This window comes from Brachyistius frenatus, unplaced genomic scaffold (assembly GCF_029030835.1).
Source record: "Brachyistius frenatus isolate BFR_SWC_R1_liver_20210118 unplaced genomic scaffold, ASM2903083v1 Contig_25, whole genome shotgun sequence".
NCBI classification, from domain to species: domain Eukaryota; kingdom Metazoa; phylum Chordata; class Actinopteri; family Embiotocidae; genus Brachyistius; species Brachyistius frenatus.
Genome location: NW_027210624.1, coordinates 1,124,185 through 1,143,634, shown reverse-complemented (window position 1 = coordinate 1,143,634; position 19,450 = coordinate 1,124,185). Strand labels below are relative to the sequence as shown.

The following is a 19,450-nucleotide window of genomic DNA, read 5'->3' as shown; positions in this document are numbered from 1 at the left end:
AAGAACAGAGCTGCATGGCAAAGCAGAATCTGCTGAAAAAAATCTGAGGTTGACCTAACTGCTCAAACATGGATCTACCTTTTCATATCATGAATGGATAGCATTGAATTCATAAACATAAAACATAAAAACAATATCTGCTTCACACCAACAACATACAGTAGGTCTCAGTTCTGTGTATAAGCCATATATTTGTGCGCCCCATTGTGGTTTTTGAAAGGCATGAATTCATTTCCGAGTTAATTACAGGGAAATATTTATAATACTCATCTCAATACTGATACTAATAATAACATCAATAATAATAGCTCCTTGTGTGATGGCTACTGGTGATGTGATGGTGATGGGACCGGTAGACAGGCCCCGTGTGGGCTGCGTGCTACACACTCTCACTCATATGGAAAGCTTTCACTGCGGAACACCTGGCACGTCCAATTTGCAGAGTGAGATTGAGGCAGAGGGCCGTAAATCATCAGGCCGTGGGGCCCGAGGGCGTCCGAGGCCCGCCTGCCTCTTGAACTTACACACCTCACCGAGCGAGGGCAGAGACGGAGGCATGACAGGAGCGACTACAGGTCTGGAATAAAAAAATCCCTCAGGCCCTCACTGATATTTCTGCTGCTGAAAAACGCCTGCAGAGATTTCAGAGGAACAGCTCTGCGGTGAAGTATTCACCGTGTGTGTCGTACAGTGGAGGGGGTAAATCTACGCATTTTAGTTTAAGGAGAAGTTTGCACAAAAATTGTAGGTAGATATAAATATTTATAGTCTAGACTGTTTTAGTATGACAAACGTTATGTGGGAATATTTGGTTACGTGAAGGTATTTCAAGTGGAAAAAAAAACAAAAACGTGTCTGTTTCCTTTATTATTACCACTGCTAAAATTTGACATCGTGTTCTGTTTCTATGAGCTGCAAAGTTTTGTCTCCGGCATAGAGAAACAGTAACTTCCACAAGACTGGCTGTAAACAGTAATGTGCTATCTGAATTGCAACCTGTACTAAAGTATTGTGTAAATAGCTTAATGGGTAAATCACAGGTCAACTCTCTGCTGGGAATAAACTAGTCATCAGAATATAACCTTACCAATGCACTCAAAGTGTCGCTGAACACAAAAACATGAGTTTCTGAAAGAGTTTCATAGACAATAATGCCTGAGGTTTGAGTGGATGTTACTGAAGTGAAGCGTTGTCATATTTCCGTTTGTGTATACGTTTGTGACACTGATATGTTGTATGTGCGTATACAGAACACTCACAGGAGGCCCGTCAGCTCCGGGTAATCCAGACAGCCCCGACCTGCCCTGAGGTCCCTGTATGAGGGGAAAAGACAAAGATAAATGAGGTCAAAGGAGATCTCTATCACTGTTTATACAAATCCTCTGCAGGTTCCCAAAAAAACACAAGCTCAAAACATTTTGACCTGGATCAGAAATTATATTTTCTGGATGGCACTGAAATTAGCACTATATGTTAATTTTAAGCTAAAGGGCAGGAAAGTTAACGTTAAAAGACACAATATCCAGTTGATAGTTTGCAGTTTTTGCTGACAGAAATAAATTGAATCAACTTACTAATCAGTCAAAAAGATACATGCTGATCTGTGTTGTACAGGCAATTACATTAAAGAAAAAGATTTCTATTTTGTTCTAACTTTCATAGTTGACTATAATTTGACTGTTTAGACTTTTTGTAAACCTGCAGGGACCAAACCAGAAACAGAAAAAATGACCTTCATGAAAAAGTTACATCATATTAAGCTGTTTGCCATCCTACATCTGATTTATTTCATCAACACTGATAAAAAAAAAAAAGCTTATTTATTGCATTCGTCTACTTAATAATTCCTTGCACCTGACTATGAATACTGTAATGAAACTATAAGTAAGACATTATGTAATTTATGGTGCTTTAATGTGAATATAAATATCCATGTAAAAATAATGAAAAAAGAAACATACTTTTTCTCCAGGTGGTCCAATGGGGCCTTGAGGACCAGGAAGACCCTATTAGGTAAAAGGACACACAGTGATAAATGAGTGTGTTGCTATAGCAACGGCAAGCATGCTCAAACACTCAAGACACAAACTGGATAAACTGAGGAGTTTGTTGGAGCTGTAAATAGTTGAGCTGGTAAAAGAATGTTAAGCTTGTGCGTTTGTTGTCAGTGAATGCAGAAGCACCTGGCATGTTTGTGGAGCTGCATACACTTAAATATTTGTTCAGGTGTTCCCATAGATGCATTTCAGAGTGGCTACCTGATGTGTGCCAGTGTGTGTGTGTGTGTGTGTGTGTGTGTGTGTGTGTGTGTGTGTGTGTGTGTGTGTGTGTGTGTGTGTGTGTGTGTGTGTGTGTGTGTTTTTAGGGATAATTTGAGGCACTGACGCTTCCTCTAACAGGTGTGGCAGCTTTGCAGGAGTTATACCAACATGAATATGATGCTTTGAAATGGATCAAGTCCAAAACATTCCCTCTTCCTAAGAAAAATGTGTGTGTCTGTCTGGTGTGCGCATGTTTTAAGCCCACAGGGGAAGAGAGGAAAGGTGGGCAGAAAAGAGGAAGAGCAAATAAAAAAAATAAAATAAAAACGAAGATGGTCTGCTAATTTGGAGCAGTAACTGTAACTTTAAAAAGTACATTGCCTTTTACGCCTGGTAAAATAACCAATATCAGATCATGCTGTGTGAATTAAGGTGATCAATTTTGTATTTAATTAATCAAATTAACTTCTGACCTCACAAGCTGTCAACAAAGTAATCGGCTTTTCTGTGCACGTGGAGTTTGTGGTGAAGTAACACAGAAAGGACGACAAAATGGAGTTTTTCTGGGACCACTTTGTCCTTATTTTTTTTTGTCGTGTGCAGTGAAGAGGTGTGTGACCGATTCATTCACCTGAGTCCCGGGGATCCCCTGCTGACCCGGTGGGCCCGGCTCTCCTTGTGGTCCCTGGAAGAGATGGAGACTGTCAAAACTAGACACTGAACGTTACCCACAGTCATAGATACAGCCACATCAGGCTGATTTGAATAACATATTGATATAAAACTAGACATCAAATGGCAACATCTAGGTTTAATATTGTACGTGGTTCTTTAGTACTAATGTAAAATAGATGGGATGGAGGGTAGCTGTAGACGTTACTATACAAGCCATAAACAAACGAACAATATGAAGCGGTTTGAGGATCAACTCACTCCATGACTTATTTGACTGAACAGTTATAGTGACTCCTCTAAGTCGCTACTGCCCCTTGTACATCTAAGACAATATGAATTCCTCTTTACTGACCCTGACGTACTCTATGTGGGTAAAACAAACACACACTAAAACCACATCAGATTGTGGTCTGCTTTCTTTCTCTTTATGTTTGTTTTCTGATCAATGAACATCAGCTCTAAACAGAAGTTCGGATCAGATTCCCTCGTTCTTTGACACTTTGAGGGACAAAATGTTCAGTTTGTTAGTAGAAGCTGTTGTTAAATGTGTTCAAGTAGATAAGGCTACACCTTTACCCCTAAATTAGCCTTTTATTCAGTAGCTGTTGTAAATTTTAAACATTTGCATTAATCAGAATTGACCTTGTAACAGTCATTCATCGTAACCTTTAGGATACATTGGGAAGAAAGCAGTAGAACGACACTTCAGCTCTTGATACTGTGCTGCCTTTCTAACGGCAACCCTCCTTCTCAGCTCCTCGGAGGCACAGCATTGACCTTTGACCTCACAGCTGTGCTTCCTAAAGGGCTTTAAACGGCATAACCTGGACAGTGAAAACTGACTGAAACCGCTGTGTACAGTTGAGAGCTGATTCAGCAACATTTTAGTCAGTTCACGGAGAGGAAGTTGTGTTTGTACCATGTTTCCTTTGGAACCTGGAGGTCCGTCAACACCTGCGACACCCTGCGGAGGACAGATCAGGTAAGACTCATGATACGTCGAATCAATGACAGGAAGTGATATCAGAGGAAAGGGATGGTTAAAGTAATGGTACGTACAGGCGATCCAGGGGGTCCCGGAGAACCACGAGGTCCCAGCAAACCTCGAGGACCCTGAAAAAATACAAGAAAAAGAGCATAGACTTAGAAATAAATCTGTAGAATAAGATTCATATTCATTTTTAGAAGGCTAATCCTGTCCCCTGGTATATATCTCCGTTAGCTTAGCCACGTAGCTCAAAGAAGATCTCCTTTCAGCTTGTTGGAATCCGACAGGTTTGAGATGAAATGACAAAACCAACAACATCGGACACGACTTACACTCTCGCCAGCTAATCCTCTCGGCCCGATCTCTCCATCCTCGCCCTGAAAGAAGGAAAGACAAGATAAATTGAATAAATTCAGCTGCAATGGAGGATCAGTGTTTAAGGTTTCAATTTGAACAATTAAAACGCGGCAGTAAACATTGGAATCTTGTTTCAGATATCAGTTATCACAACCAAACACGTAATCATAATCGCTCAAAAGCCTGCATTAGTCAGATTAGTTCATCTGAACTAAACCAAACATTTTTGAATGTACTAACTAGGAGGTAGCCGGGGGACGTTAGTTTCAGGAGGGAGGAAAGGTTAAACACAAACTCTCCTCCTCCACTGTTCACAGGCTCCGCCCAGTTGCTGCAGCCTCAGGGCCGAGCCGGTGGAGCACAGATGAGCTAAATGAGTGAGTCAGTGATTTACCTTCTTAAAGGGTTTAAAGACTGTTAAGACACAAGAGGAAGTACTTACTCTCTGTCCATCCTCTCCAGAAGTACCTGGGGGTCCCATTGGCCCTAGCTCGCCCTGAGAGAGAGAGAGAGAGAGAGAGAGAGAGAGAGAGAGAGAGAGAGAGAGAGAGAAAGGGAAGAGAACGATGGATGGATTCGGGTTAATTTATTGTTTTATGAGCTTTGTGTTTTGAGCCAATCATTTAATCAAAAAATAAAACATTTCCACAAAACATATGACAAATTTGCAGAAACCCAGTAAGTGCATACCTGTCAAATTAAGCCTAGTATCCTGCATCATTTTGTCCTTTCACTCAGTTTCTCTGCTAAGCTTTTATTTTGAAAGTTCTATAATGTATCTTGGATATTCCACATATTTGCACTTTTTTAGAACTCTTTTGTGTCCCTATTCTTACATATTCCTCCCTATATATTTTGCTAATTATACTGTCACCTGCTATTACATCCCCTTGAACCTAAACTTGAACTTACCCACTAAAATGAACTGGCCTACTACCGACTGGTGTATTAAACTGAAATCATAGCAGAGATGTGGAACGACCAGGTAAATGTGCATCAGACTGATGTCCTCCACAGTGAAGTAATTTCCCAATTCTTTACCCTACAAACCAATTACCTGACTTCAGTTCATCACGGTCATTAAACCTTTCCATTGTGCTGTGATTACTGCAGCTACATTAGTGGAGGACATGAAACAAATTACGACTTCTTATTCTATTATTCCCCTCGTGGTGCTGCAGATCTTCACTCATCAGGCATCAGACTTTACAAATGACTTCTACAAAGTATGTTTGATTGAATCCAGAATTGTTGTCATCCAAAAAATAACCAATCCATCTGTAAATCATCGTAATCTAAAAGGACAAATCCCCAACAACTAGGGCATTTTGTTTTAATGGCAGTTTTGTGACTTATCACGCGAGGAAAGTGATTTTCTCTTAAGCTCGAAAACATCTGGAGAGGTTGTTTCCCGGGAAAACAATACTCTGTTGTTCGGGAGCACTTCTTGGAAATCTGGTTCATTTATATGGAAAAATCGTGTAGCTTTTCAAATTGATTGGAAACACCAACAAAATAAAAAGCTCCTGATAGAGAACATCACAAATTGCAAATTTTGATGACATGATCTGGACAAAATGAGCTCACCCGGTGTCCCTTTTCACCAGGCAGCCCGGGAAGTCCATCGAAGCCTCGGTCCCCCTGTGATGAAACAGAGATGCCAAATCAGATCATACAAATATTCATTATGGGTTATATGGGTTATTATATACAACTATGATTTCACTATTAACTCATTTGCAGTTCGTACCTTGGAGCCCGGCTCTCCAGGCATCCCACGAGCACCGTCGGCTCCGGCGCGTCCCTTAAAACAGCAGAAAGATTGAGCATTAATTCTTCCATATTGTAGCAGTCAGTCAGTCAGAGGAGGTCAGAACCAAATTTCTGGATAATCCATGCATGTTTAAGCCAATTAGAATGTTTTTGTTTATTTGTTTTATTTGCTTTCTGATTATCCTATTATTCTCTCTTTGTTTTCTGTATTGCTGTAAACCTCTTTGTAACTTAGTCTAGAAAACTGCTGAGTCAAATTATTAAGCACCCTTTATGTTGGATGGGACTCAGTTGTCAAACGGTGACATTTTACTGCAGTCGCTGTGCCCCGAAGGGTTATTTGTTAATTTTTTGGGGATTTTCATAAAGGTTAATAGGAATAAAAAATAATATTAGTAATAACATGGAAAATACATATTTTCTGTTGCCTGAAGTGGCAAACAGTGATGCAAACAGTTCCAGCCAGCAGCAGAGCTTTGCAAAAATAATGCTGAGTCTCACAAATCAATAAAATATTAAACAACAATATATACAAAGAAAATGATTTCAGCAATCAAGAAGTGGAACTAGAAATGACCGGGTATCATCAATAAAGCCTGTCTACAGTTTACAGCACTGAGGAGGAAATCACAGAAAAGAAAACCAAGTCAAAAATATATTATTCTGATACTACTTCGATTAAAAATGATGTTAATGTTGTAAACACATGTTAAATTATTAAGTAAAGTCAGTCTATTTCTACAGAACATTTAGAAACAATATTAAGCCAAAACAATCCACAATGATATACACTAACAGAGATTAATAATGAAAGAAATGTAAAAAAAAAAAACAATTGGGTCTAATATGGAAACACAAGTGAGAATAAATATGCTGTATTTTCTTTTTTTTTAGAAAACATTTGAAGTGAAAAACAAATGGAGTGTCAGAATTTTTTTTTAGTTCAATAAAGCTGCAGATGATTTGTTTACATATTAACATTCACGTAAGCCTGCGTTTATCACATTTTGTGCCTTTAAATTCAGCTAAGTGCTTGTAATTTAATCAAGCTTTTATTCATGATTTACCAGTGATTGTTTATGTTTATTATTATCCAATTAGGTCAAGATGTTTGGCCCTGTAGAGTGACCGCACCTTGACACTAATTGCGCCCCACATCCACACTCAGGTTTGACCATTTTGACATTTTCAGACAGATTAAATGGCCAGCCATTGATCTGAGGATTGGAGGCAGCACGGGCCTTTAAGCACATATCAAGTAATTGTTTGTTGGAGTAGAAATAAGCCTCTCAGCGTTTGAGGAGTGACCACAAGTACAAACAACCACACAGCAGCAAACGCCAGAGGCATGTGAGAGCACACACACACACACACACACACACACACACACACACACACACACACACACACACACACACACACACACACACACACACACACACACACACACACACACACACACACACAGTACAGTGTCAGTGTTGGAGGTGAGAGAGTTCACTCACCCTCTTGCCAGCTTTGCCAGTTTGTCCAGAAGACCCTTGGACACCTCGGGGACCCTGTGTGGACACATGATGTGGCCTTCAGTCGCTGGTGATGGACTTTTTTTTTCTTTTTAATGCATGTTTAGGACCATTAATTAGCACTCACCTGCGGACCAGGGTCTCCACTTTCACCCTTCAATCCACCAGTACCGGGAGGACCCTAAAGAAGGAGATCACAAACCAAATATAGTACACAGCCCCACTTTATCACACACAGTTTGCTACAGGACAAAACTGCTAAAAAGTCACGTAAAGTAAACAGCAGATGGCGACATTTAGCTTGATATATACAGTTCACATTGTGTGTTCACCTAATCCACACATTCCTGTAACCAAATATGCATAAACTACATGGGAACAATGCAGGACAATGTTATAATTTGAAATATTATTATTCCTATCCTTCTGCTATCACTTCTTGAATAATAATGTCTTTAGCGGTGTACATGTTCTTTAACTGTATATTTGTCTCTTAGCTGTATATATGTATATGTATGTCTGTTCCTGTGTATGTACATTGAGAGCAAGTTAAAACTGGAATCATATTCCTTGTACGTGTAAACAAACCTGGCCAATAAAGCGGATTCTGATTCTAATTCTGATTACATTAAGCTGATACAAACACTGATTGTCATTTGAGGAAAAAGTTAGTTTTTCAGCATCTGAATGAGTTGCATCATCTTAAACTGCTGTGTGAACTTGTCCTGATGGCTCACACTGAACATCTGAAGCGTGAGATTACACATGCTGGCACATGGAGCATAGCTGGGTGCCTGTCGGTGTATACGCAAGTCTAAAAATACAATGCTACGTTGTTCTAGGAAGAGATCGGAAGCATATACTGTAATCTTTCTGCAGTCAAATATGGATTGATTTGATTATGAGCTACAGAAAGGCATTTTGGAATCCTTAAAATACCACGACTGTCTGAAAAAGCCGAGTTGTCAACATATTAATTATTAGGATGGGAGAAATTCAGGCATATTTGCAGCAAATTAAAGCGACACATTCCTTATCTCGTCTACTGTTCTGTGTATCTGCTTGTTGCTGTATCATCTTAGATCATTATGTCTGGCCTTTATCCCAGGAAGAGCAAATTTAACACAGGGTAATTCTTTTAGTCTTTTCCTGGAGAAGTAGTGGATCGAGTATCAACAAGCCCAATTTTCTTTGAATAGTTCCTTGACAGTGAAAGTTTGATGCATTTGTTTTGGTTTGCATTTATTTTGTTTGAATATTTCCTTCATATTTCAATGTGGCTGTTCTTTGTGTTTGTAAAGTGTGTTGGTGCCATGCCGCATGGTGATTTTGCACTGTAATTTAAATTGAATTAAAAGTTTACTGATGTTTATTTTAAGGAGTGAAATTTTAAAAACCTGTGCACTTTGTGCAGCAGTGGTGAAAAGTAAGTGATGATTAACAATCTTTGATTTAAAGAAACTTGAAGAGTCAATATCGAGCCAAATGGACATCGCGTTTGCATATGACAACTTTAATTGATATTTGCAAATACAATAGACTGAATAATAAATACCAGTTTGAAAGGCTGTGTCGCCCCCCAAAAAAACTAAAGCGTTAAATTCCTGAAAACAAAGACTCACCAATGGCCCCGATCTTCCTGTCAGACCCATTGGCCCCGGGGGTCCCCTCATCGCCAGCTGCAGGGACGAAACAGACGAGACCAAGGTCACATTCCACTCCGTAAAAAAAAATCCATTCAAAAAAAGTATGTATATCCATTACTGCATACTGTATATGCTGAACATGCAATGAGACATGTGTACATGTTTGTATATTTTCTACACATTGCTTTTTTTTCAGCCTGTGTCATGCTTCCGTTTCATACATACTTGTTTTTTTGTTTTTTAATAGTTTTTCTTAACATGTCCATGCTGATTCTGATTCATTTTCATTTTAAGGTATTCTTGACTCAAAATGTTTTGCATGTTTTGCTCATTATGCTCAAATCATCATATATTCTTTAGATGAATGCATGCATAACATCAGTTTCATTATTTTATCACGTCCCATTCTGCATATATATACATCCATGTTTTTGTCCATACTGTTCAAATTCTGGATCATTATCTAATGGTTTCATTAGTTTGCTGCTGGAGGAAACCCAAATACAAATTCCCCCATTTCACTGCCTGGTTCACTGTGGGGATTAATTAATTGGGGTACTGTCCAGAAGCCAATAGGCCTCCCACATACCAAGTCTTAATTTTCTCTTTTTTCCGCTAACTGCCCCCCTCCTCTCCCTCAAATACACAAACCCATTTTTTTTCCACCTGTTGGTTCAAACCACCCGCAGACTGAGAGCCCCCCAAAGTATTTTTAACAGTCTCTCCTGTCTGTCCATCTGTTCAAAGCGCCTTTTTTATGTTGTTGCTGTTCAGCCTGCTCGGCATGTCTCCTTTTAGCCTTTGCAAGGCCAACAGAACGCAGCGCGACCTCCCTTCCCTCCCCACCAGAATACTGCGTCCGTCTTCCTTCCCCTCGTCTCCCCCTACAGCTGTGTGTAGAGAGCGGGACGAGGGTGGAGGGGTTGTCCGCAGCCTTTTAGCTGCCCACTGGCTTTTTTTTGTTTTTGTTTTTTGTTAACGTTTTTTTCTACTCACTCTGGCCTGGGAAAGGATGGCCTGCGCTTGGGCTTCCTGGGCCGACACCACAGGACCCTTCTCACCGTCACCACCGAAACGGAACTGTTCAACACACAAAGACTCATTATGTTTGTCATCACTGTTTAATACCTGAAAATCAGCCTGGTTATGGAATAATTGGATTAAAGGTGGATGTGGTATGTACGTCTGTTCTGAAGGGACTTACTGGCAGCATCAGCATGGTACCAGGGGGTCCTGGTAAACCATCAGCACCAGGCAGACCAGCCCGACCAGGAGGACCCTGCAATACAGAAGAGACACCACCAACACATTAATAAAATGAGCAATTTAACAACTTTACGGCTCATCAGTGATCATAAAAATGACTAATCTGATAGCTTAGCTGATTGTATATGTATAAAGTAAATGTTTTCATATCTAAACCTCAGTGGGCCAGAGCAGTGAACATGATAACTTACAATGTGCTTTCAGCAGAAACTGCCTAACAACTGGCCCTTTTCTCTGGGCCTCGTCACATCTACCACACATGCACTTGTTAACATCTAAAGGTAATGAGGTATTTCACTGGAAATCACTCTTGTAAGAATGTACAGAAATCTATAGATACATTTTTTTCAGAATATTTGGACCAACTGTATTTTGATGCTTTGACAACACTGTTTTTAATGCCAATAAATACAATTTTAATTAAACTGAATTGAACTGACAAAATGTGCAAACATATGTATCCATATGAAATGATACTGCTTGGAAAAATTGACCTGCTCTGGGGATTTATTTTGTTTTTGAATTTTAAATTGTGCTTTTTCTTATGCAGTAAAATGTCGAACACATATGCACATACAGACCGCACACAGGCAGACATACAGATGGAGCATTAAATACTGGAAGTGTGCTGTTTGTTCGTTTGATTAACTCCCAGTATAGTACACATTGACTCAGGCCTGTCCATCTGCAAGCCACGCTACGATCTGCAGTCCAAAACCAACATCCTTTTTCATCTATTCTGATGCTTGTATGTGTGTGTGTGTGTGTGTGTGTGTGTGTGTGTGTGTGTGTGTGTGTGTGTGTGTGTGTGTGTGTGTGTGTGTGTGTGTGTGTGTGTGTGTGTGTGTGTGTGTGTGTGTGTGTGTGTGTGTGTTTGAGTGTGTGTCTTACACAACTGTGGAACAAAGAGAGAGAGATCAAAGAGCAAAGCACTGGAGAAAGCCAGGGCAAATATTGTTACTCCTCTTTTAACCTTTGAGAGTTGTAGCATATTAATTGACCTGTTAAATCTCACTCTCTCAATGTGGGAAAGTCGTACCGTGATGAATGAGCAGTAAGGAAGTGGTAATAATGTGCAAGGTGTAGATTAAGGATGCCACAATGCAAAACAAATGAAGTTTCCTATTAGTGACTTCATTCTACTGAGACAATTTGGTGTTAATTATTATCGTGGATAAGAAAGTTTGTCATAGTTTGTCAGTTTTAAAACTGTTTGTCTGTATTAAACCTATTTCCCAGAGATTGTTTGTAAAACCACTGCTAGTTCAATTTCAAGGCATCATGTGAAGCAAAAGTATTGTCACCAAATTACCAGTATTTGCTATACCTTCCAAACTGATTCATAAAGACTGGTAATGATAATGATGATGATGATGATGATGATGATGATGATGATGATGATGATGATGATGATGATGATGTTGATGATGATGATATTTGAGGAATCTCGAGATACAACTTTTATGGGCATTTAGACGCAGACTCTAATTTTATGTAGCCAGGGTTAGAAAAATAAAGCTTTCTACAATAGTTCTTTACAACAACCAAATGGGAAGTGGAACATTCAGTACCTTATACAGCAGCTTTTTTCAGTCTGACGGACAGCTTACTTTACCAATTAAATGATAAATACTTATACATTCAAATTATCTAATGCCACTTATGAGATTAGTGGCTGCAGTGCTGCATGATAAAAATAGGTAGTGTGCTATTAATATCATCTTAATAGACAAAATTGTTTACATTAGCAGCACAAGAACATCATGATAACAAATTTAAATTTACATGGAGCTTAGTGAGGGAGTTTTAAGAAGTTATTGGTAAAACATATATAAGTATTTTTCAACATAAGTGCATTAGCATGTTGAGCCGTGTCAATCATCTTCCACTAACACTACAGGTTGATTCTTATGTGACTGCATTTACACTGGCTTAACACATAAGCTGACCACTGGGTCGGTGCATTCCTTTCATGTATAAATACCTTGACTGAAATGTATTCTTCAACATGCGCTGCACTTCCTGTCATGAATGAACCTAAAACAAACTTCCTTCACCTAGTTTTTGAGTGTCTGTTTAGGGGTTTAAGACGTCCCTTCACCATCGTCTAAAACACTGCATTCTATTTTCTAACAAGTACAAACAAAAACTGTGGCTGGTTTGGAGACTTAAATGACAACTCACCCTGTCACCAGAATCTCCAGAGGGGCCTGGGGGTCCTTGTAGGCCTGAGGGTCCTGGAAGACCCTAAAAAAGACAAAGCCAGGTTAGCAGATCAACCCATTAAAATCAAACTACACTGGTGTATGAGTACGCTCAGGTGAAAAACACTAACTTCTTTCTAAGAATATACTTACAGCTGGGCCGTGGGGTCCTGGTGGTCCTTCAATCAGCATGCCCTTAAAAAAACAAACACAAACACTCTCTTTCATACCACAAATGCTTTCCTGTAAAAGAGCAGTACTGTAGACAAATGCAGCATGAGTCATCAAATGTTGGGGGAAATCCTGTTTGTGTGACCCCTTACTAAAAGAAGCAATGGTAAAACTCACTCATGACTTGATGCAAATTAACATTGGTTTAAGTCATTTGCAATTATTATTAAAAGTGCAGCAAACATTTGACAGCTCACTCTGAAACCTATAATCTAACTAAAACTACATGTACTGTATTAGTCATCATAATTTGAGCACATCTTGGAGATTTTGGACCTTACAGGTTCGATCACAGCCGGCTCGCCCTTCTCTCCCTTCTGGCCGAGGGCTCCTTCAGCACCAGCAACCTGCAGTTACAAAGTAAGAAAACAGGTGGCATCCTTCACACCACAGTTCATCTCCACAGGTAAACAAACAAGCACTGATGAGCGACGATGAGGAGGAGGACACTGAAAAAAGTGTGAATGTTTGAACAAATTTTACTCAAGTATCATCATATACTGCAACTACAGTATCTACGTTAGCGGCGGAGAGGGAATCATGGGTAACACAAAGTGAGATGACATTATGGAACAAAACAGGCAAAATGTTAGTCGTAATGAGCAAGAATGGACCTCTAATCTACGTGCTTGAAATGGAGCAATACTGTCATTGCATTGCCATTGAGCAGTGTGGCTAATTTAATGGGGACCAAAACAAAACATCAAGCTTAGTGTCTTCTTTTCTTTTCTTTGTGCAACATTGCAAATCAAGATAAATAGCTGAACACAACTGTGGTTTCATTAGTGAAATAGCTCTGCCTTGTGGAGGTTTGAGATGGAGGGGTGAGCTGGAAAGGTGTTTGTCTGTGAAATGTGTGTGTGTGTATGTGTAGAGGAGCACTAAAACGGCATACAAGGCCAATAAAGACCTTGTCCTCACATGCTTACAATACCCAAAGCCACACCGGCCCAAAATGGTGTTTGATGAAGCTCTGACTGTGGGCAAATGTAAACAGAACCGGGGCCAACATAACGTGTTTTTTTATATTAACTAAATGACAGACTATTAACTGTGACTGTTGATTGGTGAAGTCAGAGTTCAAATTCTGGGCAGAAAGAGAAATGAATGAATCCCTAACATCTTCTTTACGATTGTGTGCACTGTGCAGACAACTCCCCGTGATTTATCGGTTAATTGCAGTGCACACAGGGAGGTATATGTCACAGACAGGCTTCTTGTTAAAATAGCAGAGCAGGAGATGGGAGGGCTCAGACCCGACTGCTGAGAGATGAGTGGGTGGGAACGGGCTGCAGAGCTTGCTGGGTATTTATGGGCAGGGGTGTAGGTTGGGCCAACATACACTGATTGAAGGCTGTGTGTGGAAAGATGATTGTGAATATTTTCTGTATGTCACACTGACATCTACTTAATTAGAAAGTTACACCCTTGAAAACAAAACACAGATGCATGCATTGTATTTTATCATAGCTGTCAATCATTGAATCACCAATCACACACACCGGTGAGACACCAACACGTTTACCGATTCCACACTCAACATGTCAATGACACATTCCCCATGCCAAGCAACCAACTAGAGAGACGTGCACTGGAAGACAGAGTGAGTCCGTAACACACACAGAGTCCCTAACGTTCATGCACACACCCCTCGGTCAGCCGGTCGGGGTGCGATACTTACGGTACTCTCAGAAACGTCGGTCTCAGCAGCGACCCCGGGCCCCACCTCATCATCGTAGCTCGTCCTGGGTTTGGGCGGGGCCGTGCCATACTCATCATACGCCCCATAATCATACAACCTTTTGTCAACCGCACCCAGGTCATATTCCAAGTCATACGCCTCAGCGCCAGTGTCCAAGCCGTCCACCGTTTCTGGGACAACGGTGGGCTGCACGGCGACGGGAGCGGCCTCGGTGAAATATGCACCGAAGGCGTCCTCCTCCACAGCCTTTAAGGGTGTTACCCAAGCAAAGAAGGGGGAAGCGATGGTGAGCATAAATAGCAATGTTAGTTAAGCAAATGAGGAAAATGGTAAACTTTTAGATGTTATTTAAGCAAATGTAATCAGCAGAAACAAAACGTAAAATAGCAACGGTAACACCTTATTTATTTCATGTAACAATTTAAAGTTACCTTGGAGGAAAGAAGAAAAAATGGTTTTGAACTCCAAGATTGATATATTATATTATATTATATGCTCTATTAAAGTTTGGTGCAGCGACACCTACAGCATACCTTAGTTCAATAAATAGGCATAGACAAGGGAATAAATAAAGTGTTATCGTCGTGACTTGAATGACATCATTATCAACTTTGGCCATCAAACGTTTGGTAATAATTAATGTCTAAACAAACTTGATGTTATCCCAGCCTGCTTTTCTGTCTCATCAGCTGGACATAATAGACTGATACAGAGAGTAAAGACAGGCTGAAACAGATGTCTGAAATGACAGATATAGCAGCAAATTGCTTTGAAATTTAACTAATCATGAGATTGTAGTAGCTGTGCACGAAGACAAATAAAATCAAAATTTGTATGTCCACAAATCCATTTTGTAGAAAATATTTCGAGCCACTTCCCTGGTGCACTCTGGATTTGGCACAAATACTACAACCGCAACCACTTGGCACAGTTTTCTTTTCTTTCATTCCAAATGGTGATCACTGTGGATTTAGTTTTGGCGCACGACAAAGTGGATGCAATTACAGTTATTACTGGCAGCGCTCCATCTCGCCAAATTATGTATTTAGAAAAGCCAGTGGAATCACATCTCCTTTGTCGAGCACAAATGCGTGATGATAGCTGGCTGTCAGGAGGCTTTAGCCTCATTGATCATAGTTCTTTTCAAGGTAATTAGCAGAACTAATGATCAAAACCAGGCGCATGATGTGATGGACAACAGGGCATATATTCTTTAACAGGTAACCTCAAGTATCATTTACTGTCCATTGTAGCGAGTGGGAGCAGTGGCGTAGTGCTGATTGTTGAAGTACCGGAGCGCACCTGCTGTGTGTGCTTGTGTGTGTGTGTGTGTGTGTGTGTGTGTGTGTGTGTGTGTGTGTGTGTGTGTGTGTGTGTGTGTGTGTGTGTGTGTGTGTGTGTGTGTGTGTGTGTGTGTGTGTGTGTGTGTGTGTGTGTGTGTGTGTGTGTGTGTGCGCGCGTGTGTGCCCTTATGTGTGTGCACGGTTAAGTAGTTTCTAAGGTTATGTAACGACTGTGGTGGCAAGTTTACTTACAAAAGTCAATAACGTATATATACTTTACTTTAATTTAACAAAGTAAACAGGATAATGGATTACTCATTTATTGTGTTATCGTCCAATTCCACTAACAACACGTTCCTGCAAATGTTTCACAATAAAAGCCTTGTTAAGAAATGAAGGGTCTCTGTCTACTGAAACATTAGTGGGCTTTCAATTTGAAACAGATACAGGAAGTGGTGAGTTTGTATTAATGCATAATGCAGTAACCTAACAGGGCAAGCGGCAGCGGATCAAAATGAGGCTTCGAGTTAATGAATCGATTAATCAATCTCGTAGGACATACGAGAAGATCGTACTTATGAAACGTAAATGAATTTTAATGGGATGAAGAGAATGGTAAGCAAAGAAAAAGTAGCATTGTAACAAGAGCGTTGTTCTGGTGCGCTCCGGCAGCACTACACGTCTGGATGAGACTATTTCTGCCACCAGTAACTGCTTTTAATCCTAAATAAGGCTGCAGGTCTTGTCAACTCTCAACTCTTTGTGTCAAACAAGCTTGTGTGAGCAACGCAGCAATTCTGAGCAAACTGTACTGTCTCCATTAGAAAATATATCATGGGCTCTTTGAGAGGGAACATATGTGACTTCACAAAAAGCCTGTGTCTATATTAGAAGGAGGATCACATTGACTGTCGTAGCCACATGCTTCCAGAATGACTTACAGCACGGTAATGCGTGACAGATGTTGGTGTGAGGCTCTGCCATTGCTTTGGCGACACAATGAAACACAAATGTGCCACAGACACATTTCGGACAAGGTTTCCTTACAGTGTCTTCGTACGTCTAAAGTCTTCACATGCTGAGAAACAACAAAACCTGCAGCCAGGACCAAAAATAAAAGTCACAATGTACAGTTAAAAACGACCTCCATAATGTCCACTGCATTATTTTCTAAGCACCAAAGAATACACATGGTGTATGTCCCCTGTCCATCAGCTCTTCCACACACCACAGTTGACCTACTAGGTCAATAGACACATTGATTCGTTTGAATGGCCGTGTCTTGTCATACCACATACTTCCTTGGGTAAACTCTTCCTGGCTCACATTTCCCACAACACCTAACACTGGCTTTTGAAAGTAGATGAGAATGAAAATAGAAAATTACCTCATTGGGTCCACTCGTGGCAAAAGGTGACTGAGTCTGAGAACCATCTACAGTTCCGTAGTCAATGTCTGTATTGTAATCTCCTTCTACATTGTTTAGCTGAGTCATGTTGAAAAAAAGAAAGAAGAATGAGGGTTAACACAAAGGCTCAGTCCAGAGGTTATTTGCTCGGGGTCCTCTCAAGCTAGCTACAGACTCTGCTACTTCTACACAGAAGAGGTTAGGGAGCTCCACGTCTGCCATCATAGATTTTCCCTTTAGAATTAAAGGCGGGAAGATCTTGATGGGGTTTGGTCTTTTCTTTAGATGAACGTTTACCCTAAAATTGCCCCTGGGTCGGGCGGGCGCTGTGGCCTGGTAGCCAGGCATCTGTCGCTTCTTCTTAGCGGCAAACTTTTTAGCTGGCGATTTTTTGGCAGCCAAGGACTTTAAGGGCTTGGCCTTAGATTTACTGAGGGACTTTCTGGTCCTCTTCTTTTTCATGGAGACACTACGTTTCTTTCTCTGGAAGAGGTGACGGCGACACAGAACACCAAGACAAACATGGAACATCCAAAAAGTGGAAATGATTTACAGGCACACTCCGCAACTGGTGTACAGAGACTTCTCCAACACAACTGTCAGATCCCTGTGTGCTCCAGTAGCAGCCCAGGCACCGTAGTCGGTCTGGATGGTCGCATTTCACCTTCAAGGATGGATCAATAAGTTCAGAGACTGCTGCTCTCGCGCATGCACGTAGCACAGCACTGTGGCGTGCATGGAGAAGGAGATATGTATAAGTGTGTGTGTGTGTAACGCTGGTGCTGATTTTGAGCAAGTGATGGAATTTGTATCAGTTACTCATCAGGATTAAACCTGGTCTCAGAACTTATTGATCCACCCTCATACTCATGCAGACCAATTACAAGTGCTGCTCCTGGAATGTTGATCATGTTAACACTTCCTTCAGGTGACGTGACAATTGGGCTGGAAAGGTGCTGTCCAACAGTCGAGGACTGAACCGGTCATGTGACACATAGGAGAGTTTTGGGACATAATTATGAATCAATCTGGCACAGGCGCACACACAAACAAACAAAAATTGCCTTTCAGCAGCTCTTTACAGCTATTGCAGTACTTAAACAGGCATGGCAGACTGATTTTAGTGCATCTTATAAAAAATATATAATGTTGCTGATATTCCATAACGTATACAATAGTTTTAAAGACATGCTGGAATGCAAAAACACACTTAAAGCAGATGGCATGCCCAGAGAAGGCAGCAGACTCATAAAAACAGACACAAGGAGGACTGACACATGGTGTATGTTTACATGTACAGTTAAATTAATACCTCCACTGCTGTACTGTAAAGTGATCATCACGGTGGCCCTAACGAACCAGACTGGAACCTTTAAGTTACTGCTCAATCTTTCAAATAAAGTCAAACTTTTTTTACTTTCATACTTTTGGAGAAACAGTTGAACAGTTTTTTTTTTAGAAATACCACAATATAGCTGAGTCCCAGTTACTGGGGTGTTTGTGTGCACGTAAACATAACAGTGAAACACGAGGACAACACACAAAATGAACTGAGGGATGGACGACTGACTAACAGAGACATTACAGGAAAAAAAAAACACATCTTTTCTTTTCCTTTTTTCATTTACCTGCGGCTCAGAATACTCATCGGTGGGAATGATGTCTGTGGCTCCCTCAGAGTTATCATAGAACTGAGAGTAATCTAAATCATCAGTAGTGTACTGGAGAGGTCGAGAGAGGAGAGATAAATAGAGAGAAAGGGAGGAGAGAGAGTGGGAGGGTTTAGTGTTAGCATTAGCATCAAGGATGCAGAGTCTTGCTTCAGCAAAGAAGATGATACAGTGCATATAAAGCGTACTGTATCATCTTCAGCATGCTATATGTTCAAACAGTTAAAGACAAATTATTTTAAATTATTACTTAAGGCAAACAATAGAAAATATAACTGACGTGACGACATGATTGAAACGAAAGATGTCCATCCGCATTTCATGTGATGCAACACTGATATAATAATCAGTGAGACTAAACTGTTAAATACACACACGGCATAATTTGAAATGCTACAAGACACAGAGTTTTTCTATAATGTATTATAATGTATACAATCTATATGTTCTGACAATGGTGACA

The 19,450-nt window shown here is 40.4% G+C and overlaps 1 protein-coding gene across 1 annotated transcript in view; it reads right to left on the bottom strand.

Moving 5' to 3' along the window:
- col11a1a (collagen, type XI, alpha 1a) overlaps positions 1-19,450 on the bottom strand; it is an 82,873-nt gene that overhangs the window by 42,805 nt on the left and 20,618 nt on the right. The window contains exons 6-25 of the mRNA XM_069697967.1: positions 18,946-19,038; positions 17,297-17,395; positions 14,606-14,872; positions 13,206-13,271; positions 12,847-12,888; positions 12,674-12,736; positions 10,428-10,502; positions 10,220-10,303; positions 9,200-9,256; positions 7,705-7,758; positions 7,560-7,613; positions 6,032-6,085; positions 5,869-5,922; positions 4,724-4,777; positions 4,257-4,301; positions 3,996-4,049; positions 3,856-3,900; positions 2,893-2,946; positions 1,962-2,006; positions 1,260-1,313 (exon numbers count right to left, since the gene is read on the bottom strand). Coding sequence (XP_069554068.1) covers positions 1,260-1,313; positions 1,962-2,006; positions 2,893-2,946; positions 3,856-3,900; positions 3,996-4,049; positions 4,257-4,301; positions 4,724-4,777; positions 5,869-5,922; positions 6,032-6,085; positions 7,560-7,613; positions 7,705-7,758; positions 9,200-9,256; positions 10,220-10,303; positions 10,428-10,502; positions 12,674-12,736; positions 12,847-12,888; positions 13,206-13,271; positions 14,606-14,872; positions 17,297-17,395; positions 18,946-19,038 — 1,413 coding nt within the window. The remainder of the gene's footprint in view (positions 1-1,259; positions 1,314-1,961; positions 2,007-2,892; positions 2,947-3,855; positions 3,901-3,995; positions 4,050-4,256; positions 4,302-4,723; positions 4,778-5,868; positions 5,923-6,031; positions 6,086-7,559; positions 7,614-7,704; positions 7,759-9,199; positions 9,257-10,219; positions 10,304-10,427; positions 10,503-12,673; positions 12,737-12,846; positions 12,889-13,205; positions 13,272-14,605; positions 14,873-17,296; positions 17,396-18,945; positions 19,039-19,450) is intronic.